This window comes from Protobothrops mucrosquamatus, unplaced genomic scaffold (genome assembly GCF_001527695.2).
Source record: "Protobothrops mucrosquamatus isolate PMUCROS unplaced genomic scaffold, P.Mucros_1.0 scaffold562, whole genome shotgun sequence".
In the NCBI taxonomy this organism is placed as follows: Eukaryota; Metazoa; Chordata; class Lepidosauria; order Squamata; family Viperidae; genus Protobothrops; species Protobothrops mucrosquamatus.
Window position 1 is genome coordinate 451945 of NW_015386865.1, and position 19399 is coordinate 471343.

Sequence of the window (19399 nt, forward strand, 5' to 3'; positions counted from 1 at the left end):
ATAATAATAAAGTTGGAAGGGACCTTGGAGGTCATCGAGTCCAACCCCCTGCCTAGGCAGGAACCCTACACCATTTCAGACAAACGGCTGTCCAGTCTCTTCTTAAAAACTTCCAGTGTTGGAGCATTCACCACTTCTGGAGGCAGGTTGTTCCATTGGTTAATTGTTCTAACTGTCAGGAAGTTTCTCCTTAGTTCTAGGTTGCTTCTCTCTTTGGTTAGCTTCCACCCGTTGCTTCTCGTCCTGCCTTCAGGCGCCTTGGAGAATAGCTTGACTCCCTCTTCTTTGTGGCAGCCCCTGAGATATTGGAACACTGCTATCATGTCCCCCCTCGTCCTTCTCTTCGTTAAACTAGACATACCCAGTTCCAGCAACCGTTCCTTATATGTTGTAGCCTCCAGTCCCCTAATCATCTTTGTTGCTCTTCTCTGTACTCTTTCTAGAGTCTCAGCATCTTTTTTACATCGTGGTGACCAAAACTGGATGCAGTATTCCAAATACTATTAAATAATTAGATACTGGTGGGTAAACTTCCTTGAGGGGGTCTTCTTTATTTCAGTCTCTTCTGTCTCATGTTTGGGTACAATCTGATTGAAGCAAGGATATCATGGCTTGCCTCCAGAAGTTGTGAGTGCTCCATCATTGGAGGTTTTTAAGAAGAGATTGGACAACCATTTATCTGAAATGGTATAGGGTTTTCTGCTTGAGCAAGGGTTGGACTAGAAGATTCTGTTTTTCTGTGTAAATCAGTTACTATACAGTATTGTTCATCGACATTAATGCCAGTGAGTAAAATATCAAATTAGAGAAATTAGTAATATTTCCAGTCTAAAAAGTTCACTGGGTAGCACCATAAGCTCTCTGTTAGGCTAAATTGCATACATATGGTTGTCACATGGATAAAGTGAATGGAGGCATACTATGTATCTGCACTAATTCTTATAAACTTTATCTGTTTTTTTAATTGCAATCTTTAAACTCAAAGCCCTCACATTTGTAAAACTATTTTATGTAGTGTTTCCCACGATGCTACCAACCACAAAAGCCAGCTGAGTGACCTTGAGCTAGTCACTCCCTCACAGCCAAAATCAGGCTCTGCAACAAGTTAGTTGAAAAATGATACCCCTTGCCACATCATGCACCAATAAACTTACTGTAGGAACTAGGTCAGCATAGTACAAAACAAGTAGACCCTGGAACTAAGCAGGACAAAGAACAATATAATTTTCTATGGCAATTCAAATTTCAGGTGCTCTTAAAGAAATATCAGAATACTGGTACTTATGCCTGGTAAAGATTTTAAACCCATCTAACGCAAGGCATCATTTTAATCTTTCCCAAAATAACACAACCACCAACCATTGATCTTCATGCTCTTTTCCCTCTTCTGCAGTTCTACAAGAAGCGAAAAACATACTTTGCTCATGATCCTCAACAGCAGTGCATCGAGGGAGACATTGTCCTTCTGAAAGCTTTGCCTGAACGAAAAAACAAGAATGTGAAACATGAGCTTGCTGAGATTGTGTACAAGGTTGGGAAAGTAATTGATCCCATGACGGGGAAACCGTGTGCAGGCCAGAAGTTCCTGGAAAGTGTAGCAGACACAGAAAATCTGACTGACAGAGATACTAGCTTTCTTAGTGAAAAACTCCAAGAACTAAAAGTTTCTTCTCCAGACAAATGAAAGGTTGGAAAATAATTTGGGACTTGTCTGCCTGTCTCAAGGAAAAGATTTTATTGATATATATAGGAAGCATGATTAATAATAAACTGAAGTTAGTGTGTACATGCAATAAAATGTTAACATTTGTTTTTAAAGTATTATATGTTCACTCCTGCCTGAAGGTACACAAAGCAATGTACAGACTGGATACTTTAAAAAGTTCCAGTAAAGCACTAGAATTCATTTACAACCGATAATAAACAAGCAAATCAAAGCAAAAAAAAAAGCAAACAAAGTGATGAGGAAATACTGTATCTTATTAGTGGCATTAGTAACTCTGATGTTTCTCTGAACTGAAACTTATTTGCTTTCTGTAAATGTGGGGAATTCAGCTTCAGAGAAGTCTATTCAGTTCAGTTGTTTGGCTTTCTATGAGTAATGCTATTTTTAGGGTTTACTTTTTTTTAACCATTTATTAAGAGGATTACTTAGTAAAAAAAAAAAAGTTTGGATAGCAATTTCCATCATCAGCACTTTCCTCATCATACAATACGCCTGATAGTTGGCCAAAACTTTCCTAGCCAGAATTTCATTTTCCTAAATACTCTCTTACACAGTACACTACTAATAAAAGTATACTCTGCTGTAATATTGTATTGACATATACAATCACATTTCTTGAATTAGATTTGGCTCTTGTGATGACTACATGGGAACATCTTTATTAAATTTTTATGCTGCCCATCTCCTCTATAAAGTGACTCTTGTAGATTTTTATTTTTTTGCCAACAATACTAAAATGGCTTATCCCTGGCTTCCAATATATAGCCCTGGAGTTTTCTGATAGATTTTCTTCTGACTACTAACTACAGCCAATGCTGCTTTGTTCTTTGGGGATCAGTTTGGATTGACTTCTTCTTCTTGTGCCATATCCGTTATCGGAAGTTGGCGATCATGTTGGCGATCCTGTTTTTATCAGCAGCCGCACGAAAAAGTGCTGCTGAGTTTTGTCCAAACCAGTCCCTTAGATTTTGAAGCCACGATGCTCTTCTTTTGCCTGGACCTCATTTGCCTTCAATCTTTCCCTGGAGGATTAAATGGAGTATGCCGTATTTTTCTGGGTGTTGCATCACATGTCCGAAATATTCTAATTTTCATTTTTTAATTGTTTTGATGATTTCCCCTGGCTTTCCCAGGTGGCTTATCACCTCCTCATTTCTGATCTTGTCAACCCAGCTTATACGTAACAGCCACCTGTAAATCCACATTTTAAATGCTTCTAGTCTCTTCAGGTGGCCTTCTGTCAGAGACCAACTCTCTAGTCCATAGAGCAGGATAGGAAAAATATAGCATCTGACAAGCCTGATTTTCAGTCTTAGGCTTATGTCCTGACTGCAGAAGACCTTTTTCATTTTGAAGAATGCTGTTCTAGCTTTCTCTATCCTGGTCTTTACTTCAGTGTCATGTCCCAGCTTTCATTTGGATTGACTGGGTGATACTTATTTATGTGGACATACTTATATAGCCAAAGCATATTCATTTGATAAAAATGTCCTAATTTTAAAGAAAAATCCCCATGTCCTGGGGAGAAGGGTGAATCTGAAGAGCTGGTTTGTCCTTAAATTGAAATCTTCACATTGTGGGGGGGCGCAATCTGCTGGTTTTTTTAGAAAAACAGAAACATCTGGGGATATCTTTTGCTTTGGTAAACTATCAGTATATATCTAAAATCTCCCTCAAGGCTGCATTCCCTGCCATATAGATGGGGAGGGGGGGAAATCCAAGTACTCCTCTTCCTGGGGAGGGTCCCATCTTAAACATTCTTCCATATCCTCTGAATGAGCTGTTTTTTTTTAACGTGGCTAAACCTATAGAAGTTTTGCAGGTAGGAAAAAGAGCAGTAGCGAGATTTATTCGCGGGCTGTTCTCTTAAAATCTTTTTTGCTATCCCATTTACCCTCCCTTTCAATCGCGTCATATTTGCAGATCGGCTCTTTCACACACCCCCGTCCCCTTCGCTATCCCAAGGCCCTCTAGTGGCTGTCCAGGTGCAACGCGCCCCACTCGCTCCGCTCCCCACCGCCGCCAGCGTAGGTGGTCAAGATGGCGGCCGGAGTGCTGCTGCGGGGGAGCGGGGGCCGCCTCCGCCGTGGCCCCTTCCCGGCACCGGGGGCCACTTTCCGTCTTTTCTACCTCAGGTGAGCGAAGCTGCAGAAAAAGGAGGGAAGAGTATGCCGAGCGCATCTTCCTCCCCTCTCCCGCGGCCGCCGTCATCCTCAAGGTCACGGGCGAATCAGGTGATACCTAGGAGCTCCCCATTTCCTTCGCTCTGGGCACTTGTGGGAAAGGGAAGAGCGGAGCTCCAGCTCCGTGCAGAGAATGGCTGTAAACGCGTCCGTGGATAGAGAGTGCGTGATAGAGCGCCCAGGCTGGATCTGTGTAACCCTTTTCAAAGCCCTTATGGTGCGCCCCCTCCCCCCCGGTCTAACTCGCCAGTGGCTGGTTTCTTGCAACACGCGTGCGCACGGGACGAGTTTGGATTGTATGGTGGGGGCCGTGTTGGGTAAATCCCGACAGTTTAGGGGTCAGGATAGAGTTTACCCTGACCCATAAACTGTCGGGATTTAGAGGATGGAATCATGTAGTCATCATGTGAAAGGACGTCCCGCTCAAGCCCTCTGCACGTGTAAACTAGTTCCTTCTCGAAGTTCCCATAATTAAGCCCCAGCCCCCAGCAAGCCAGTTTTGAAACACCCACCCCATCCCATATAATATATATTATATCTCATCTTTATTTCAACGTGTCCATTTGTGTCCTTATTAAATTGTGAGTGATTTTGGAGACCTTTATGATGGGTGGTAGGTATCCTTTAACAGTAGTCATTGGATAATATATTACAGTCCTGACATTTCAGTATTGTACACCAAATGCTATGTAAAGTAAGCTGCAACTGTAGATTTTTTCTTCTTACTGCATCCACTTGCAATCCACTGGACAATTCTTTCCCAGTGTGCTATACTAAGAAAAGGCAAAGGATTGGCTTAAATATATTAATATAAATTTTATCAAGCCATTCCCCCTCCATTTACCTGCCTCTTCACTTCTTATGTGAAGCCCATTGGCTACCTTCCTGCCCATGAATTGACTCTTCCCCAATTACTTTATTTAACAATGATATATGCCATCATCTGCCACCAAAGCCTTTCTGGATTCTATATAGGACAGACAGGTCAGACTTTGTGCCCCCCCCCCAAAATGGGCACAAGGAGTTATCAAACCAGCTAAATAAACGCAGAACATTCTCAGGATATTTCATCACAAATCTTATCAAGTGGGAGAGAGCTGAGCACTGAAAGGTTTCAGGCTATCTCAGAAGGATTTAGCAAACAAGAGGGCCTTAAGCACATTTCAGCTGTTAATAAGGTGCCCATAATCTGACCTCCACCTTTCATCTGCAAAACTACCTTGTCTTCTCCTCCCTTGCCTCATCCCAATTTATTTAAATTCCACATGAATCATATCACTTTGCATCTGATCAAGTAAGCTTCTTCCCAAGAAAGCTTATACTTTAAATAACATTGTCCATTTCAAACAAGGGCTATCAGACACTTTTTGAATTTTATTTACCAGAGAGATCCATTACAGGTGGTCCTCGACTTACAACAACAATTGAGTCCAAAATTTCCGTTACTATTTTATGCTCTTTAGCACTAGATATCTCAGCTTCAGTTCTCCTTTCTAATTTCCCACCCATAGCAGTCTTCCCCAACCTGGTGCTTCCATATATGTTATCCCAGTCAAAAAATTTTTAGCTTTGAGAGAGAATTGCTGCTAGGGTGTAAAGAGGAACATATACTTTTACCTTATTTTATTCTTTATACTTTAACTTTTTAAAAATAAGAAAAGCATAATATGTTATCCATATCTGTTAATCACAGCAGTTCAGTGTCTCTTTGTACCACAAGATGAGCAGCATATAAATTTAGTAAATAAAAATAAATACATTCACACTGAGATCATTCAAAATGCCCTCAAGGACGTTACTGAAACAACTGGTGATGATCCAAACTATTATTTATTGAAAAGAGTGACTCACCAAACCCCATGTTTTAGGGGGCCCAATGTAAGGTTAGTGTGAATAGGTTACCCATGTATAGTATACATGAGTGCAGTAAACACCATTAAAGAATGATAGAGGCTAGTGTTTGGTAACAAAGGCTGTATAAAAATGTTCTGATTGAGCTACTGAATCCAGAGCATAGAAGGCACTATATAAAGATGCTCTGGTATGCATTGTTTATACTTTGTTAAAGAGTATGCTTGATAAAGATGTACAGGCAATTCAAATGTCCTTGAGATATTCTGGTTTCCTAGGAAACAGGGTTTTCTCATAAACCAAGCAATGAGGCCCGGGAACTCTTGGTCATGTCATATTGTTTGATTCACTTCTACCCACTTAAGTCAAATCATTTGTGACATGAATTAAGAAGCAAGAATGATACTTCAATAATATGAGATCACTATTTGTGGTTGTGCCTATATTAATATATTGTACATAGAACATTTTGAATATATATTAGAACATGGCTTAGAGCCACTGTTAAGGCCTACCTTGTGGCAATAAAGGTGGTGAAGCATCACTAGTTCTTTACCATTATTGCATCTGTGGAAAGCCATTTCACGGCCTTATTTCAGGTGGATACATGTCCTTTTGCATAGAGGGGGCTTGGAGACCCCTTGCAGGGGTCTGCAGAAGAATTTGTTCATCTGTCTTGTCACTCAAATTTGCTCATTGTTGAACCCTGGCCTTGTTGCGTGTCTGGGGGACATACCTGGGGAGGATTCTTGCCTGGTTATCTGGGAAGGGTTTGAACCTGTTGAACCTGAGGAAATGGACAGGATCCTTGGGACTGTATGCTTAACTTCCTGCTCTGTAGACCCCTGCCCCTCCTGGCTTAATAAAGCAGTCGGAGGGGAGGAATGTATGTTGTGTTAATGGGTTGTAGCAGAGTTGATTTTTTCTTTGAGCAAGAGGGTTGTTCCTTTATTTCTTATCTCTTTTGATTCACTATTCACAACACCAATTTTTTTTAAAAAAAAAAAGATACAAAGTTTTTGTTCTTCTGCTTTGTTTTGAAAAGTCCCCATTACTCCACAGTGGAAATTATCATCTCAATGTCACTAGTGCAGGACTATTTCCAGGGATATCTTCCTTGATAGCGGACATAGTTGTCAAGCTATGCTTGCACTCTAAAATCCTTGAAAAAGTTCTCTGACAACACACTGGTTACTTAAGACTTCTTTAAAATTGTGCTTTCTTTTTTACCAAAATAAAGAATATTGACAAAAGATATTTAAAAACAGAAGAATATAGCGGTAAACATTTAAAAAAATACATTTGGATCTTTTAACTGTGTGCATGCATATAAGCTTATCCAAATTTTAAATATACATAAACATAATTTTACCTAAAAAGATATTTGTACAAAAATAAATGCAATGTTGGGAATTAACAATGAATATAATTTAGATTTTATATTTCAACCATTTCTTGCAGGGGTCTTGCCTTATCACATAACCACTCTGGAGAAGAAGGTTGGTTAAAATCACTGTTTGTCCGCAAGGTTGATCCCAGGAAAGATGCTCACTCCAACCTCTTAGCCAAAAAGGAGACTAGCAGCCTTTATAAACTGCAATGTGAGTGCCTATTTCTATATTTAATATTTCTCTATTAGAGTTTGTGCCTTTCTCTCAACCATTTAACATGGATGTTTGATGTTTCAGTTCACAATGTCAAACCGGAATGTCTAGACTCCTACAACAAACTTTGGTAAGTCCTGATATCCGGCTAGATGCTTTCAAATCCAGGTATCGGATTCTAAATCTTATGCATATTTACTTAGGAGCCAATTTTATGAACTCAGTAAGACTTCTAGGTAAACATACATACAGTAAGATTAGGCAAATAGTTTGTCTGCTCGCTTGAAAGGAGCAAGAATAAGTTATCTCAGATTATAAAATGGATAGTATTTGAACTCTGTGTTGAAACAGATCACTGAAAAAAAATGGTACAACAGAGAGCTAGAATCTTTTCCCCGTATGCATTTTTGTACAGTACATGCAGGGAGATTTTGCATACTGTAAGATAAGCCATAAAACTCCGATGGTTCTGTTGTTCAGGATTCTACCACCTCATTCTGCTCAATGTGTAAAAGTCATAATTATGCTATTAAATATGAGAAATATCCACATTAACTGTGCAGAAATACTCTTGAAGGGCTCTTCTTAAAAGAAATAAAAGTGCAGATTTTCCTTTGTCAAGGCCCATTTAGAATGCCAACTTCAGGTGATTTTAAAGTATCTAGATTCTAACAAGGATTCTTGGCCATTGATATCTTAGAGGTTTTTCACATCAGCCTAGATTGTGTTGAATACTGATAGATAATAGAAGTGTTAGTGACAATCAGTTGTCACCAGTACTGTAAATACTTTGGGAGAAAGTGAAGTTGATAGCATGCAGCTTATATGCATTCCTTTTGTTTTTGTTTTAATCAGTCAAAACGTTCTGCCAAAGATCCATGAAGGGAAGGAGTATCCATGTACACTGGTGGGGACGTGGAACACGTGGTACGGAGAGCAAGATCAGGCTGGTAGGAGATAAGACATATAGCAGAATGCAAAATTACTCCAATGTTTGCAAAAGATGTTTTGTTCCAGTTTGGAATGTGAAGTTGCAAAGGATGGGCAAGAAAAAATGGATCTACTATACAAATTAGATTAACAGAAGGCTGATTACAGGGAGCTGATCAGACTCAAGTCCTGCAGAGTCTAAGAAAGAGCAAATACTGACTCAGCAAAATTCAAATGTTCTATGGAATACTTATATCTGATTCAGCAGATGGAAGCAACCTATGTATCTCCAGTAAGAAACAATAACTCAAATATGCGTCTTTTGATTTCAGTCCATCTCTGGCGATATGAAGGTGGCTATCCAGCCCTTACAGAAGTCATGAGTAGACTTCGAGATGATAAGGTAGAATTGAGCGATTTCTATCAACACTTTCTAATCTTTTTTGTAACTTCTGGTCTGGAGTTTCCCTTCCTCTCATGAAGAGAAAGTATCTTACTCCTGTTTTGTTCTGGATACTTTGCAGATGACTTTGCCCAGTGTCTTGTTCCCCCCACGCCCCAATCTCTGTAAAAACAAACAGGGCTATATCAGAGAGGAAAATGAAAAAGGCTGCTTATGATTAGTGATATATGAAAAAAAAATCAGTGGCCATATGGAAGAGACTTTGGGCTTGAAACTGGCTGCTTGAGAGCCTCTTGGTCTAATGGAATATAGTCCTCAGGATGCTTTGCTATTTAAGCTCAGCTCCTCTTATTTACTTCTATTTGCAAAGTTATCTAATTGTCTACCCATAGACCACTTTCTGACATGTTCCTGTAAGCTTACTATCTCTACCAAGAATTCATGTCTCCGGGACACTGCTATACTAGTGAAAGATTATATTTTGGAAAAGTTTTCTGCAGCTTCATCACCATGTATTAGTGGCCCAATTTTATTTGGAGCGATACCTCATTACCCAGCTTTATATAAAAAATGGAGGCTCTGACCATTTATTTATGATATTACATCAATCTTTTATATTATTTAAGAAAAAGATGAGTGGTTTTATGTCAACATATCACAGTTTTATAACTATATAAAATTGTCTACTGCTTCGTCTTAATTAAAGTTACATGTTTTAATCCAGACTTCCTCAACCTGGTGCTCTCTACGTGTGTTGGCCTTCAATTCCTGGAATCACTGTTGGATATGCTGACGAGAGATTCTAGGAGTTGAAGCCAAATACATTTAAATTATACCAGGTAAGGAAAAGCTACTTTAAAGACTATATTATTTTTCAATTATATGAGATTTCTTATTATTATCCTCACACTCCTTTTTCTCTCTCTTGACTTTAAAATGATTAGCTTATGTACCTCAAATCTTATATAAAGTAAAGTGTATTCAAATAATATTTATATTATTATTGACAAGTCTAGAGTTGGGTACTTATTAGGAATCATTCATATTCATTCATTCATTGATTCATTCGTTGATTCATTCATTGATTCATTCATTGATTTATTCATTTTCTATAGCCCCCCATCTCAACCAAGTGACCTTGCACAGCTTACAATTCTAAAATTATAAAACAATTAAAACAATTTAACAAACATTAAAACAATAAAAACATCCACAAAACAAATAAATATAAACAGCAGCCATGATGATTAATGAACTAATAGTAAATCTAAAATGACAGGGCCCTTAACACATTCCAGGCCAGGTACATAGCCAATTTTTTAAAGCTTTGTGAAAAGCCAATAAGATTGGGGCATTTGTACCTTTCCCTTATGGATATTTAAAGAGAATCTGGATAAATTCTTTTTTAAATATGTCTATTCATAATACTCTTAAGAAATCCAGTATTTTATTTTTTTTAGGAATTTACAGAATTTCGCAAAGCAAGAGGAAACATGCTTCTGTCACGCAAGAATCAGTTGCTCTTGGAGTTCAGCTTTTGGAATGAACCTGTTCCCAGGCCAGGACCCAATATCTATGAATTAAGGTCTTATCAATTACGTGTGAGTGGGGTTTTTTTCCTCACAGGTATAGAGCTTGCATAACTTATTTTTAAAGTAGAAACATACTTATTTTCAGTACAATCTCAGAACTTAGCCTGCATCTTATTGGATTAACTGTAGTTAATTACTCAGAAATAACGCCTTAAGAGTGTGTACTTGTGGAAGCTTATTCAGATAATACAACTGGTAGACAAAATGGCAGTTTAGTTCTTGATAGAAATGCCTAACTAGAGTGCCAAGACTACCTGCGTTTGTTTTCTACTGAAAATTCTACTTTTTGACAATAGTGTCATATTTTTGATGAAGTAAGCACTTCAACTGCTAACCGTGTTAAGTCATTGTTCTTGTGTTGCTTTTAGAAAGAAACTGAAATGGTTTCTAGAAACAAGGGTAAATTCTCAATTTGTGGTTGAGAAGAAGTCCTTTTAAATCTAATGTATTTTGTTTCTTTTCAGCCTGGAACAATGATTGAATGGGGCAACTACTGGTAAGAGCCATAATGTATTGAAGATGGCTTTCTAAGCTGACTTCCTTGCAATATAAGTTTATATGCTGCTTCCAGTATTTAAGCAGGGGTTGGAAGGAAATTACTAAAAACGAAAATAATTGTGCAAGATTAACTAGGTATCATTTAATTCAACATTCTATTTCCCAAATACCTGTTGAGATGATGAGGAATATGATTGTCCCATTCAATCTTAGCATTTTTTATTGTTGTGAATAGCTCAAGAAAAATCTATCAGAAGCCTTTATATATATTTCTAAGTATAGCTTATGCCACTGACCTTCTGCTTGTTCATTCACCCTTACCTGATTCTCTGTTAACTCAGAAGGGCAAGCCCCTTTATGCTAAACAAACCCATTACTAGGAAAAATAAAGGTGTATGTTACATAATTAAAATAAGAAAAGAATTTTCTAGCTTTTTAGGAATAAAACATGTACCATAAGTATTGTTGGTATAAATAATGACAAGAATAAATCATACCTATAATGCAGTTTATATCTTTTATTTTTAGATGTGCAGAATTTTACGACTAGGTTGAGCCTCAGACTCTCCCCTGCAAAATGAAAAGAGTAGGAGCTTGCTTTGTTGAATTGATTGTAAATATAAGTAAAATTAAATTATATAACATTGCCACATCACGCTAATAATTATTTTGGATAACATCTTCGTGAGTAGTGTTGGCCACAAATGTTTTTAATTTAAAGGACAAAGTAAGAATTTGTTCCAGACATATTCATATACTGATCCCATTTTTTCCAGTTCAAGATTATATTAATATGAATCATTAGGAAAATGTCACTTTTATCTGACTTTCTATGTAAAGTGACTGGTCTGTTATTTTAGGACAGGCTAATTAACCCTAGACTCAGAACTGCCTGAAAAAAACATATGTAATAAAGGAAATGCTTTGTATAACGCAGCCGCTGGAATCCTGAAAATAAGGAACCTTGAAGAGTTATGGCTAGTCGTCATAAACAGTAGTGCTTGAAACTGCCTAACTTAGCATAAGCAGTTTGATATGAAGTACCAATAACATGATTGAGGACAGAACTGGAGAACTTAGAGAAGTTGTTGAATACCATCCTGGGCCCTCCTCATAATGACAGCATCTAAAGGACATCTCCTGCATCCTGGCCCTTGGCAAATTGGATTGGTGTTTGCAAAACCTGATTTCAAACCCTCCGAATTTTGAAGTGGTCCTGGACAAATTGTTCAGGGCTGGTTCTTGTTCTACAAATCAAGAAGATTTGTTTTAATAAAATATATAATAAGTCAACCAGAGTTTGGTTTAAGATGGGTGACTCTACAAATGTTTTAAATAAATAAAAAATGATTGTGAAATCATTAATGGATTCAAGGTACTCTTTATGTTATAAGTAACCTACATAAAGCTGAATTACACCTTGGTGCTGTAACTCCTATTGGCTTCTGGTCTTCCAAACTATTTCTATTGCTCTAAATGTTATGTATAGCAATGTGTGGCTCTGCAATCTGTTGCTTACTGCTGTGATTGAAATATGACACAGCATTTATGTCAACTGCAGCATTCAGTTTGTAAACATCCATCTCCTTACTTTCAGGGCCCGGGCTATTCGTATCCGGCAGGATGATAAAGAAGCTGTTGGTGGATTTTTCTCACAGATTGGGCAGTTATACATGGTCCATCATCTTTGGGGTAGGACTAGACTTCAGTGTTATCCTCTAGGCCACAGGTGTTAAACTCGTCACGTCACATGATGTGTCGCGACGTATCGCGACTTTTTTCACATTGCCGGAGCTGGGGTGGGCGCGGTCTCTGCATGATGCAACCGGCCCATGGGCTGGCAGTTTGACACCCCTGCTCTAGGCCATGGATGCCCAATTCCAATTGGCTTGAAGGCCATGTCAGGGGCCAGGTTTTAATTTGGGGGAGGTTTGAGAGATTAATAACAGGATTGGAAGAGACCTTGGAGGTCTTCTATTCCAGCCCTCTGCTCAAGCAGGAAAGCCTATATCATTCCAGATAAGTGGCTGTCCGGTTTCTTCTTAAACGCCTTCAGTTATGGAGCATCCACAACTTCTGAAGGCAAGCTATTCCACTGATTAATTGTCCTCACTGTTAGGAAATGTCTCCTTAGTTCTAGGTTGCTTCTCTCCTTGATTAGTTTCCATTCACCGTTTTGCCTTCTGGCGCTTTGGAAAATAGGTTGATCCCCTCTTCTTTGTTGCTGATTAAAAGAGGTGAAACAGGTGCTTGAAGCACCTGCAAAGCTCAAGGCACACATTTATAATAATAGTAGTAGTAGTAGTAGTAGTAGTAGTAGTAGTAGTAGTAGTAGTAGTAATAATAATAATAATAATAATAATAATAATAATAATAATAATAATAATAATAATAATAATAATAATAATAATAATAAAAAGTTGGAAGGGACCTTGGAGGTCATCAAGTCCAACCCCCTGCTCAGGCAGGAAACCCTACACCATTTCAGACAAATGGCTGTCCATTAACCCCATGCTTGTCAAGGGACCAAAAATACAACAAAAAGACTGAAAGCTTTGGTCTTGCTCTGGTGCACCGGGGGCTGCAAAAGTGAGGTTGGCAGGCTGCAAATTTTGTACTCCTGCTTTGGACATATACTTCATTACGTCTTCTAGTTCAGTCCAAACGTAAGAGCAAATTCAACTATTATTTGCATTATTTTAACATTCTCTTGGAAAACGTGGATTTTGTTCATGTTAAAATGGCAATGTTCACTGTTTTCTTCTCCCATATTCTGAGTCATTCCCTGGCCTCCATAGCACCGTACTACTTTATTTTTCTTTTATAGATAGCTAAGAGTTCTTCAACGTGAATTGTTGGTATCCTGGGTCATCTGCCTAGGAACTCAGCTTTGTTTCTATTAGAAGCTAAATCACTTTGAAGTGCTCTTGGCCATCCTGAAAGAATGAAAAATAAAAGGAATGACCAGGATCAGGAGGATATATGTCAAATGGTACATTGATACTTGTAGTTATCACATTGAATGGCATTTTGTTGTAATTTAAACGTATTGATGGCTATCACATCACTGAAGCTACAAATCTTTTTTCTACGAATACTTCCAGCTTACAAAGACTTGCAGACGAGAGAAGACATAAGGAATTCTGCCTGGAACAAGCATGGATGGGATGAGCTCGTGTATTATACGGGTAACAGTTTAAACCTTACAGCTCCTGCTTGAATGGCATGCGGAAACCGTGGCCAGAGGTGCCTATGCTCAACTTTGACTAGTGTACCAGTTTGCAGCCTTACTTGAAGCAGAGAAGGTGGCTACAGTAACTCAGAGACAACTCTGGACAGCTTACAAATATTAAATACCCTGGGATACTTCAATATCCCTTGTATCAGGCTGCTCTTAAACATTACCCAGAAACTCCAAGTGCTCCAGAGTGCAGTGGCCCACATACTTATTGGCTCCTGGAGATGAGAGAGATTTTACCAATTTGTGGACCCTGCACTGATTGCTATTTGGCTTGCAGGTGCATAAGAGGCTCTGGTTTAGACCTGTAAAGGAATTTATGAGACAGTTAGCATATTATACCTACAAGACTCTGTGTTTCAGCCAGTGTCAGTTCAGTCTGTTAGAACTTTCAGAGAGAAACTGCTGAGAAATTTAGGAAGAGAGGTTGAAGCTAGAAGGGACTGCTGTTCTATGGCAGCCTCACACTTTGGAGCAGCCTCCTTGCAGGAATAATACTATGCTCAGAACTCTTTTCAAAGGCATTCTCTTAAGCTGATACTGTATAGGACACCGCCTTTGAATTCTTTCCTCCCTGTTCTTATCAGTTCTTACCTCTTGCTTATATAATTCTGGATGGCCCCTCTTGGGATTTTGATGTTGCAACTTGTTTTGAATTTTGTTTAAGCCTCTCGGAGGCATTAGGTTGCAATAGGGTAGAAATTTTGTGAATGAATAAAAAAAGTAAATAAATACTTGCGTAAGGTATTGTGGCCCTGAAACTTTAGTTTTTCCTCTTGGTTGTTTCCTCTTTAGATACAGTTCTCTTCTCCAAGGACCTGTGGTCCTCAGGACTAGGCTGAGAGATGGCTAACTGGGAGGTCTGATTTCAGGGTAGTTTTTGTGCTGTAACTGGAGATAGATTAGATTAGCAAAGCATTTCAGACCATATTTCTATACTTATTTATATGTGATGAAGATTAAAGATAAAATTTTCTACTGGAGATGGATGCTGGGATCAGCAAAGTTAGGGATTTGGGGAGACAATATCAGCAATGATACTCATCATGTGCGGAGTTGTTATGCTGCCAAGGCAGCATAGGTAGTCCTTGACTTACAACAGGTAGTCCTTGATTTACAACAGTTCACTTAGTGACCATCCAAAATTACAACATCACTGAAAAAAGTGACTTATGACCGTTTTTCACACTTAACAACCATTGCAGCATCCCAATGGTCACCTGATCAAAATTCAGATCATCCAATTCATATTTATGACAGTTGCAGAATCCAGGGGTCACGTGATCATCTTTTGCGACCTTCTGACAAGCAAAGTCAGTGGGGAAGCCAGAGTCACTTAACAATCGTGTTACTAACCTACCAACTGTAGTGACTCACTTTAACAACTGGCAAGAAAGGTTGTAAAATGGGGCAAAACTCACTTAACAAATGTAGCAACAGAAATTGTGGTCGTAAGTTGAGGACTACCTGTACAGGCTTTGAAGCTGCCAAGTCTGAAGACAGAGAGCTGGAGACCAGACAGATTTTATAATCAAATCAAAGAGTGACTTCTCTCCATTTCCAAGATGAGAAATGAGCGAGCTGAAATCTGGACAGGAGAAACACATGTAAGATTAAAATCCTCAGGCTCTTATATGTAGAAAACAGGGTTGCTAGACCAGTGCTTCTCAACCTTGGCCACTTGAAGACGTCTGGACCTCAACTCCCAGAATTCCCAAGCCAGCAGGGCTGGCTGGGGAATTCTGGGAGTTGAAGTCCAGACGTCTTCAAGTGGCCAAGGTTGAGAAACACTGTGCTAGACTCTCTAGTCAGTGATCTGCATTATTAGGGCTGTGGTGTAAACAGATTGCCTATTTGAATCATGTCCTTGACTCTTCTACTTCCAGCCACTGAGTACCAGCTGAGTTTTTGGGGAGTTATTGCTGTGTCCTGATGCTGCTTTGATAAAGGAGGCCCTTTAGCTCAGGATTTCTAATTATTCTGCCTCCCTTTCCCTTTTTTATCTTCCTGTTGTCACTTTTTGTTTCTCTGTTTCTCAACCTCATCCCACTCTAGGCTCCGTGTCTCATACGGTGCTCTTTTTTCTTATCTAAACTCTCAGAAAAGTTTCAGAATGCTGCAGAACAAATCTGCCATCACATATTGTATCGGGATTTCCCCCACGCTGCATCTTTGTCCATGTAAAGCTGCTTAGAGCAGAGGCGTCCAGGAGGGAGTCAAGATTGTTGCCATAATTACAGGAGGGAATCCCTGCCCTTTTTGTATCATACACCTGTGTAAAAAGGTGGTGCTTCATTTGCACACTTGCAACTGCTGTATTGGATATTTTTTTACCCTCTTCTTGCAGATGCTACTGACTTGGTTCTCTGTGTAACTGCAAATTTTAGGCATGACTACAGCTTTTTCTATAACACCTCCAACCACTTCTGAATAAACGTTTACAGTTGTGGTGGCTACTTTCACCGGCTCTTTGGGCTGCAGGAATGTGCCTTGTATTTCCTTTGGCTGGCTGTGTCATATGTATCACCTTATTTGTTTTTATTTATTTTCAGTGCCACTTATTCAGGAAATGGAATCCAGAATTATGATACCCTTGAAGATTTCTCCACTTCAATAAAGCTACTGGTCAGCTGATGCCTATGCATTGATTTAAATTGACTTTTTTGTTGTTGTTTTTTAGTTAATTTTGATGGCATGTGTTTGGCAGTGAAAACCTTGACGTCCCAAAGTATTATATACTGAGGCTGGTAAATAAGAACTCTTTTCTTCGGATTCTGCAGGAGCACTTACAAATCTATTTGGAAGATTTGCAGGGTGATCATTTAAGTCTTAGCTTTCAGCCATATAACTTACACACGCACAAGCATTTGTACAGCCAGCAAACACTGATGGAAACATACATGCTTCAGTGAGAGTTGCATGAGCTTTAACCATTTGAACATCTATATTTTATTACAGGGAGACTTGTCAATTGAACATTTTCGCCTTCATATCTGCTTATTCAGATATTATTGGGCCTTGTGGTACAAATCATTGCTGGGGAAAGCCTTCTTCCCTTCTTCCACTTCCCCAGATTTGTGTAGAGGGCAAATGGCACGGTTGTTTTCTTGTTTCTAGGAAAGGTGTACCTCAAGAATGTTTGTTACCAGTTGCTCCTAAGAGCAAAGGTGTTTCCTGTGACTGTAGTATGGCTAAAAGTCACCAATGTTCACTCAAAGACACTAGGAATGTAGATGCGAAGTTAGACTATCAGAAGAAAAAAATCTGGAAGTTTTTAAATATAGTTTGATGTGCAAATACCTGTGCAATTTGCATCTGTCAGCTTTACTCATAAGTAAGTCCCATTGTGTTTAGTAAGACCAATTCACCCCAAAAGCGGAACTGTTGTCAATAGGGGAAAAGTGATGATTAAATCTTCCTCTATTTCTCATTTTTCTTCAAGACCTTCCCTCTCATATTTCTTTGTTGGGAACTCTGCACTTAATTGCAGAGTAAAGGCACTCATCCCCTTGCTTCTCATCTGTAAATACCCCATCCTGATTGCTCTGTTTCAATCAAGAGTCAGTGGCAAAAAGACCCCCAGAATGTATTGTAGATGGCTGTGCAATTAGATGAAGTTCAAGCCATATGTCTTCAGCTTTGGGATAACCTTCAGTGTAACTTATCTAGGGAATTCCCTAATCTATAGCATGAGAATCAGCTAAAGAAGGATCAGTGTCTTAAAATATTTTATAAACACTCCTAGACTTACACAGTAAAGTAAGATATGGACGGATTTTTTTTAAAAAAACAAAACATTTCAACTATTTCTGTGGGATTCTTTTGTAGATGACAATTCGGAAAAGGTAATAAAAAGATTGCCTATTAAATTACTTAAAATAAAGACAAATTAATGTTTCTGCCATGTCTAATTGCCTGTTTTTGATTTTCTTTTAGAATAGATGGATTTTTTTTATATGTGTGTATAATGTAGATACATTGAAGTGATTATCTTGTAAGTTGATGAATCAGTGTAATACACTGTTATCTATCATCTACGATGTATGCAACATTTCGGTGATTTTGGTAAAACATAATAAAATCCTATTGATTTTCTCATATCATGGGCATTGTTTGAGTTTTACTGATTATTATTAGATATTGTTTCCTTTTGCTTGGAGACAGAATATAAACTCTCATTGAATTCACTGAACTGAATTTCCTTACCTAAGGTATTTTAATCTGACTTGTGGAGCTGGAATGACAGAATAGTACATGAAAAGACAATCCACCCCATAATAGATGAATAGAATTATTTGTGCTTTAATAAGGATAGCATTCTAGAGACCACTCTGACTGATTTTCACACAACAGGATTGTCCACAAGACCAGGCTGATAGAGGAAGACATGCTTCTCTGGAGAATTGTTCTGAGGACAGCTGAAAAAGAAGCTGCACAACCATCTTGATCCACAATAAATACTTCCTGGGAGGTTCCAGGACCTGCTCCACCAGAGAATCCACCAAATACTAAGTATCTAGGCTTTGCTGACTTCTAGTGATCAACTGGATTTTTGTAACCCAGATGTAATATAAATCAAGCTCCACTCGTGGTAATTTAATGCATATATTGGTGTTGGTTTCTTGGCAATAGAAGTAGTTTCCCATTGCTTTCTTCCAAGATGGTTTTTGACTTCACAATCTCGCTGTAGCTCTGGGACTCCCTGTAATTTTCCATCCAGGTCCGTACTAACATGCCATGCCACAAAATATTAACTAAGATGTAGTTACTTGACCTGTGGGTGAAAGGCTGGAGGTTTCAATCTTCCTTGTCTAGAAGCTCACTGAATCTACACAGTGTGGCTTGACTTCTTGTCCTGGTGTAGCAGTTTGGGACTTACTGCTGCTATCTAGCATCTTCCCTCTAATTCTAGTTTGAGAAAAAGAAGACTTATACAAACTGTACTATTTTAGTAGCAAATAAAAGGTAAAAAAATGGATAAATATATATATTAGTCTCACAAGGTATAAAATCAAAACTTATTTGTAAAAATAAAGTCACCCAAAAGATAACAATCTATGTCAGTGATGGCGAATCTTTTAGAGACTGAGTGCCCAAACTGCAACCCAAAACTCACTTATCCATCGTCGAGTGCCGGGTGGGTGTGGCCAACTGGCTGAGTGTGGCCCATTGGGTGGGCATGGCCCACTGGGTGGGCGTGGCTGCGGTGGTAATGGCAGACTGGGTGGGACTAAAAAGTTCAATCAATTCCAACTTTGCAAGATCTTTTTTTTCCCCGCGAGAAGTTGAAATTGATTGAACTTTTTTTTTTTTGCACACGGCGGCGGAGGCCTAAAGCGAAAAGGTTTTATAAAACCCAGCTGAAGGCCTAGGA

The 19399-nt window shown here is 38.8% G+C and overlaps 2 protein-coding genes across 4 annotated transcripts in view; both read left to right on the plus strand.

Moving 5' to 3' along the window:
- Positions 1-1821, plus strand: part of MRPS17 (mitochondrial ribosomal protein S17) — a 3804-nt gene extending 1983 nt beyond the window's left edge. For all 3 annotated transcript variants that reach the window (XM_015817204.1, XM_015817205.1, XM_015817206.1), the window contains exon 3: positions 1394-1821. In XM_015817204.1, the coding sequence (XP_015672690.1) occupies positions 1394-1684 (291 nt within the window). In that variant the 3' untranslated portion in view covers positions 1685-1821. The remainder of the gene's footprint in view (positions 1-1393) is intronic.
- Positions 1822-3766: 1945 nt separating this feature from the next.
- On the plus strand, positions 3767-18121 carry NIPSNAP2 (nipsnap homolog 2). The gene is made up of 10 exons (XM_015817200.1): positions 3767-3861; positions 7195-7361; positions 7449-7494; positions 8220-8314; positions 8627-8697; positions 10158-10298; positions 10754-10785; positions 12385-12479; positions 13892-13975; positions 16578-18121. The coding sequence occupies exons 1-10, from the start codon at positions 3767-3769 to the stop codon at positions 16640-16642; spliced, it is 891 nt and encodes a 296-aa protein (XP_015672686.1). The 3' UTR covers positions 16643-18121.
- The last annotated feature ends 1278 nt before the right edge of the window (positions 18122-19399 follow it).

What these genes read in the sequence shown, in the direction of transcription:
- NIPSNAP2 (XM_015817200.1), top strand. Translation starts at nt 3,767, where the DNA reads ATGGCGGCCGGAGTGCTGCTGCGGGGGAGCGGGGGCCGCCTCCGCCGT. An exon ending in CGGAGAGCAAGATCAGGCTG is followed by an intron (nt 8,315 to 8,626) that starts GTAGGAGATAAG and finishes TTTTGATTTCAG; the next exon opens with TCCATCTCTGGCGATATGAA. An exon ending in TGAGCTCGTGTATTATACGG is followed by an intron (nt 13,976 to 16,577) that starts GTAACAGTTTAA and finishes ATTTATTTTCAG; the next exon opens with TGCCACTTATTCAGGAAATG.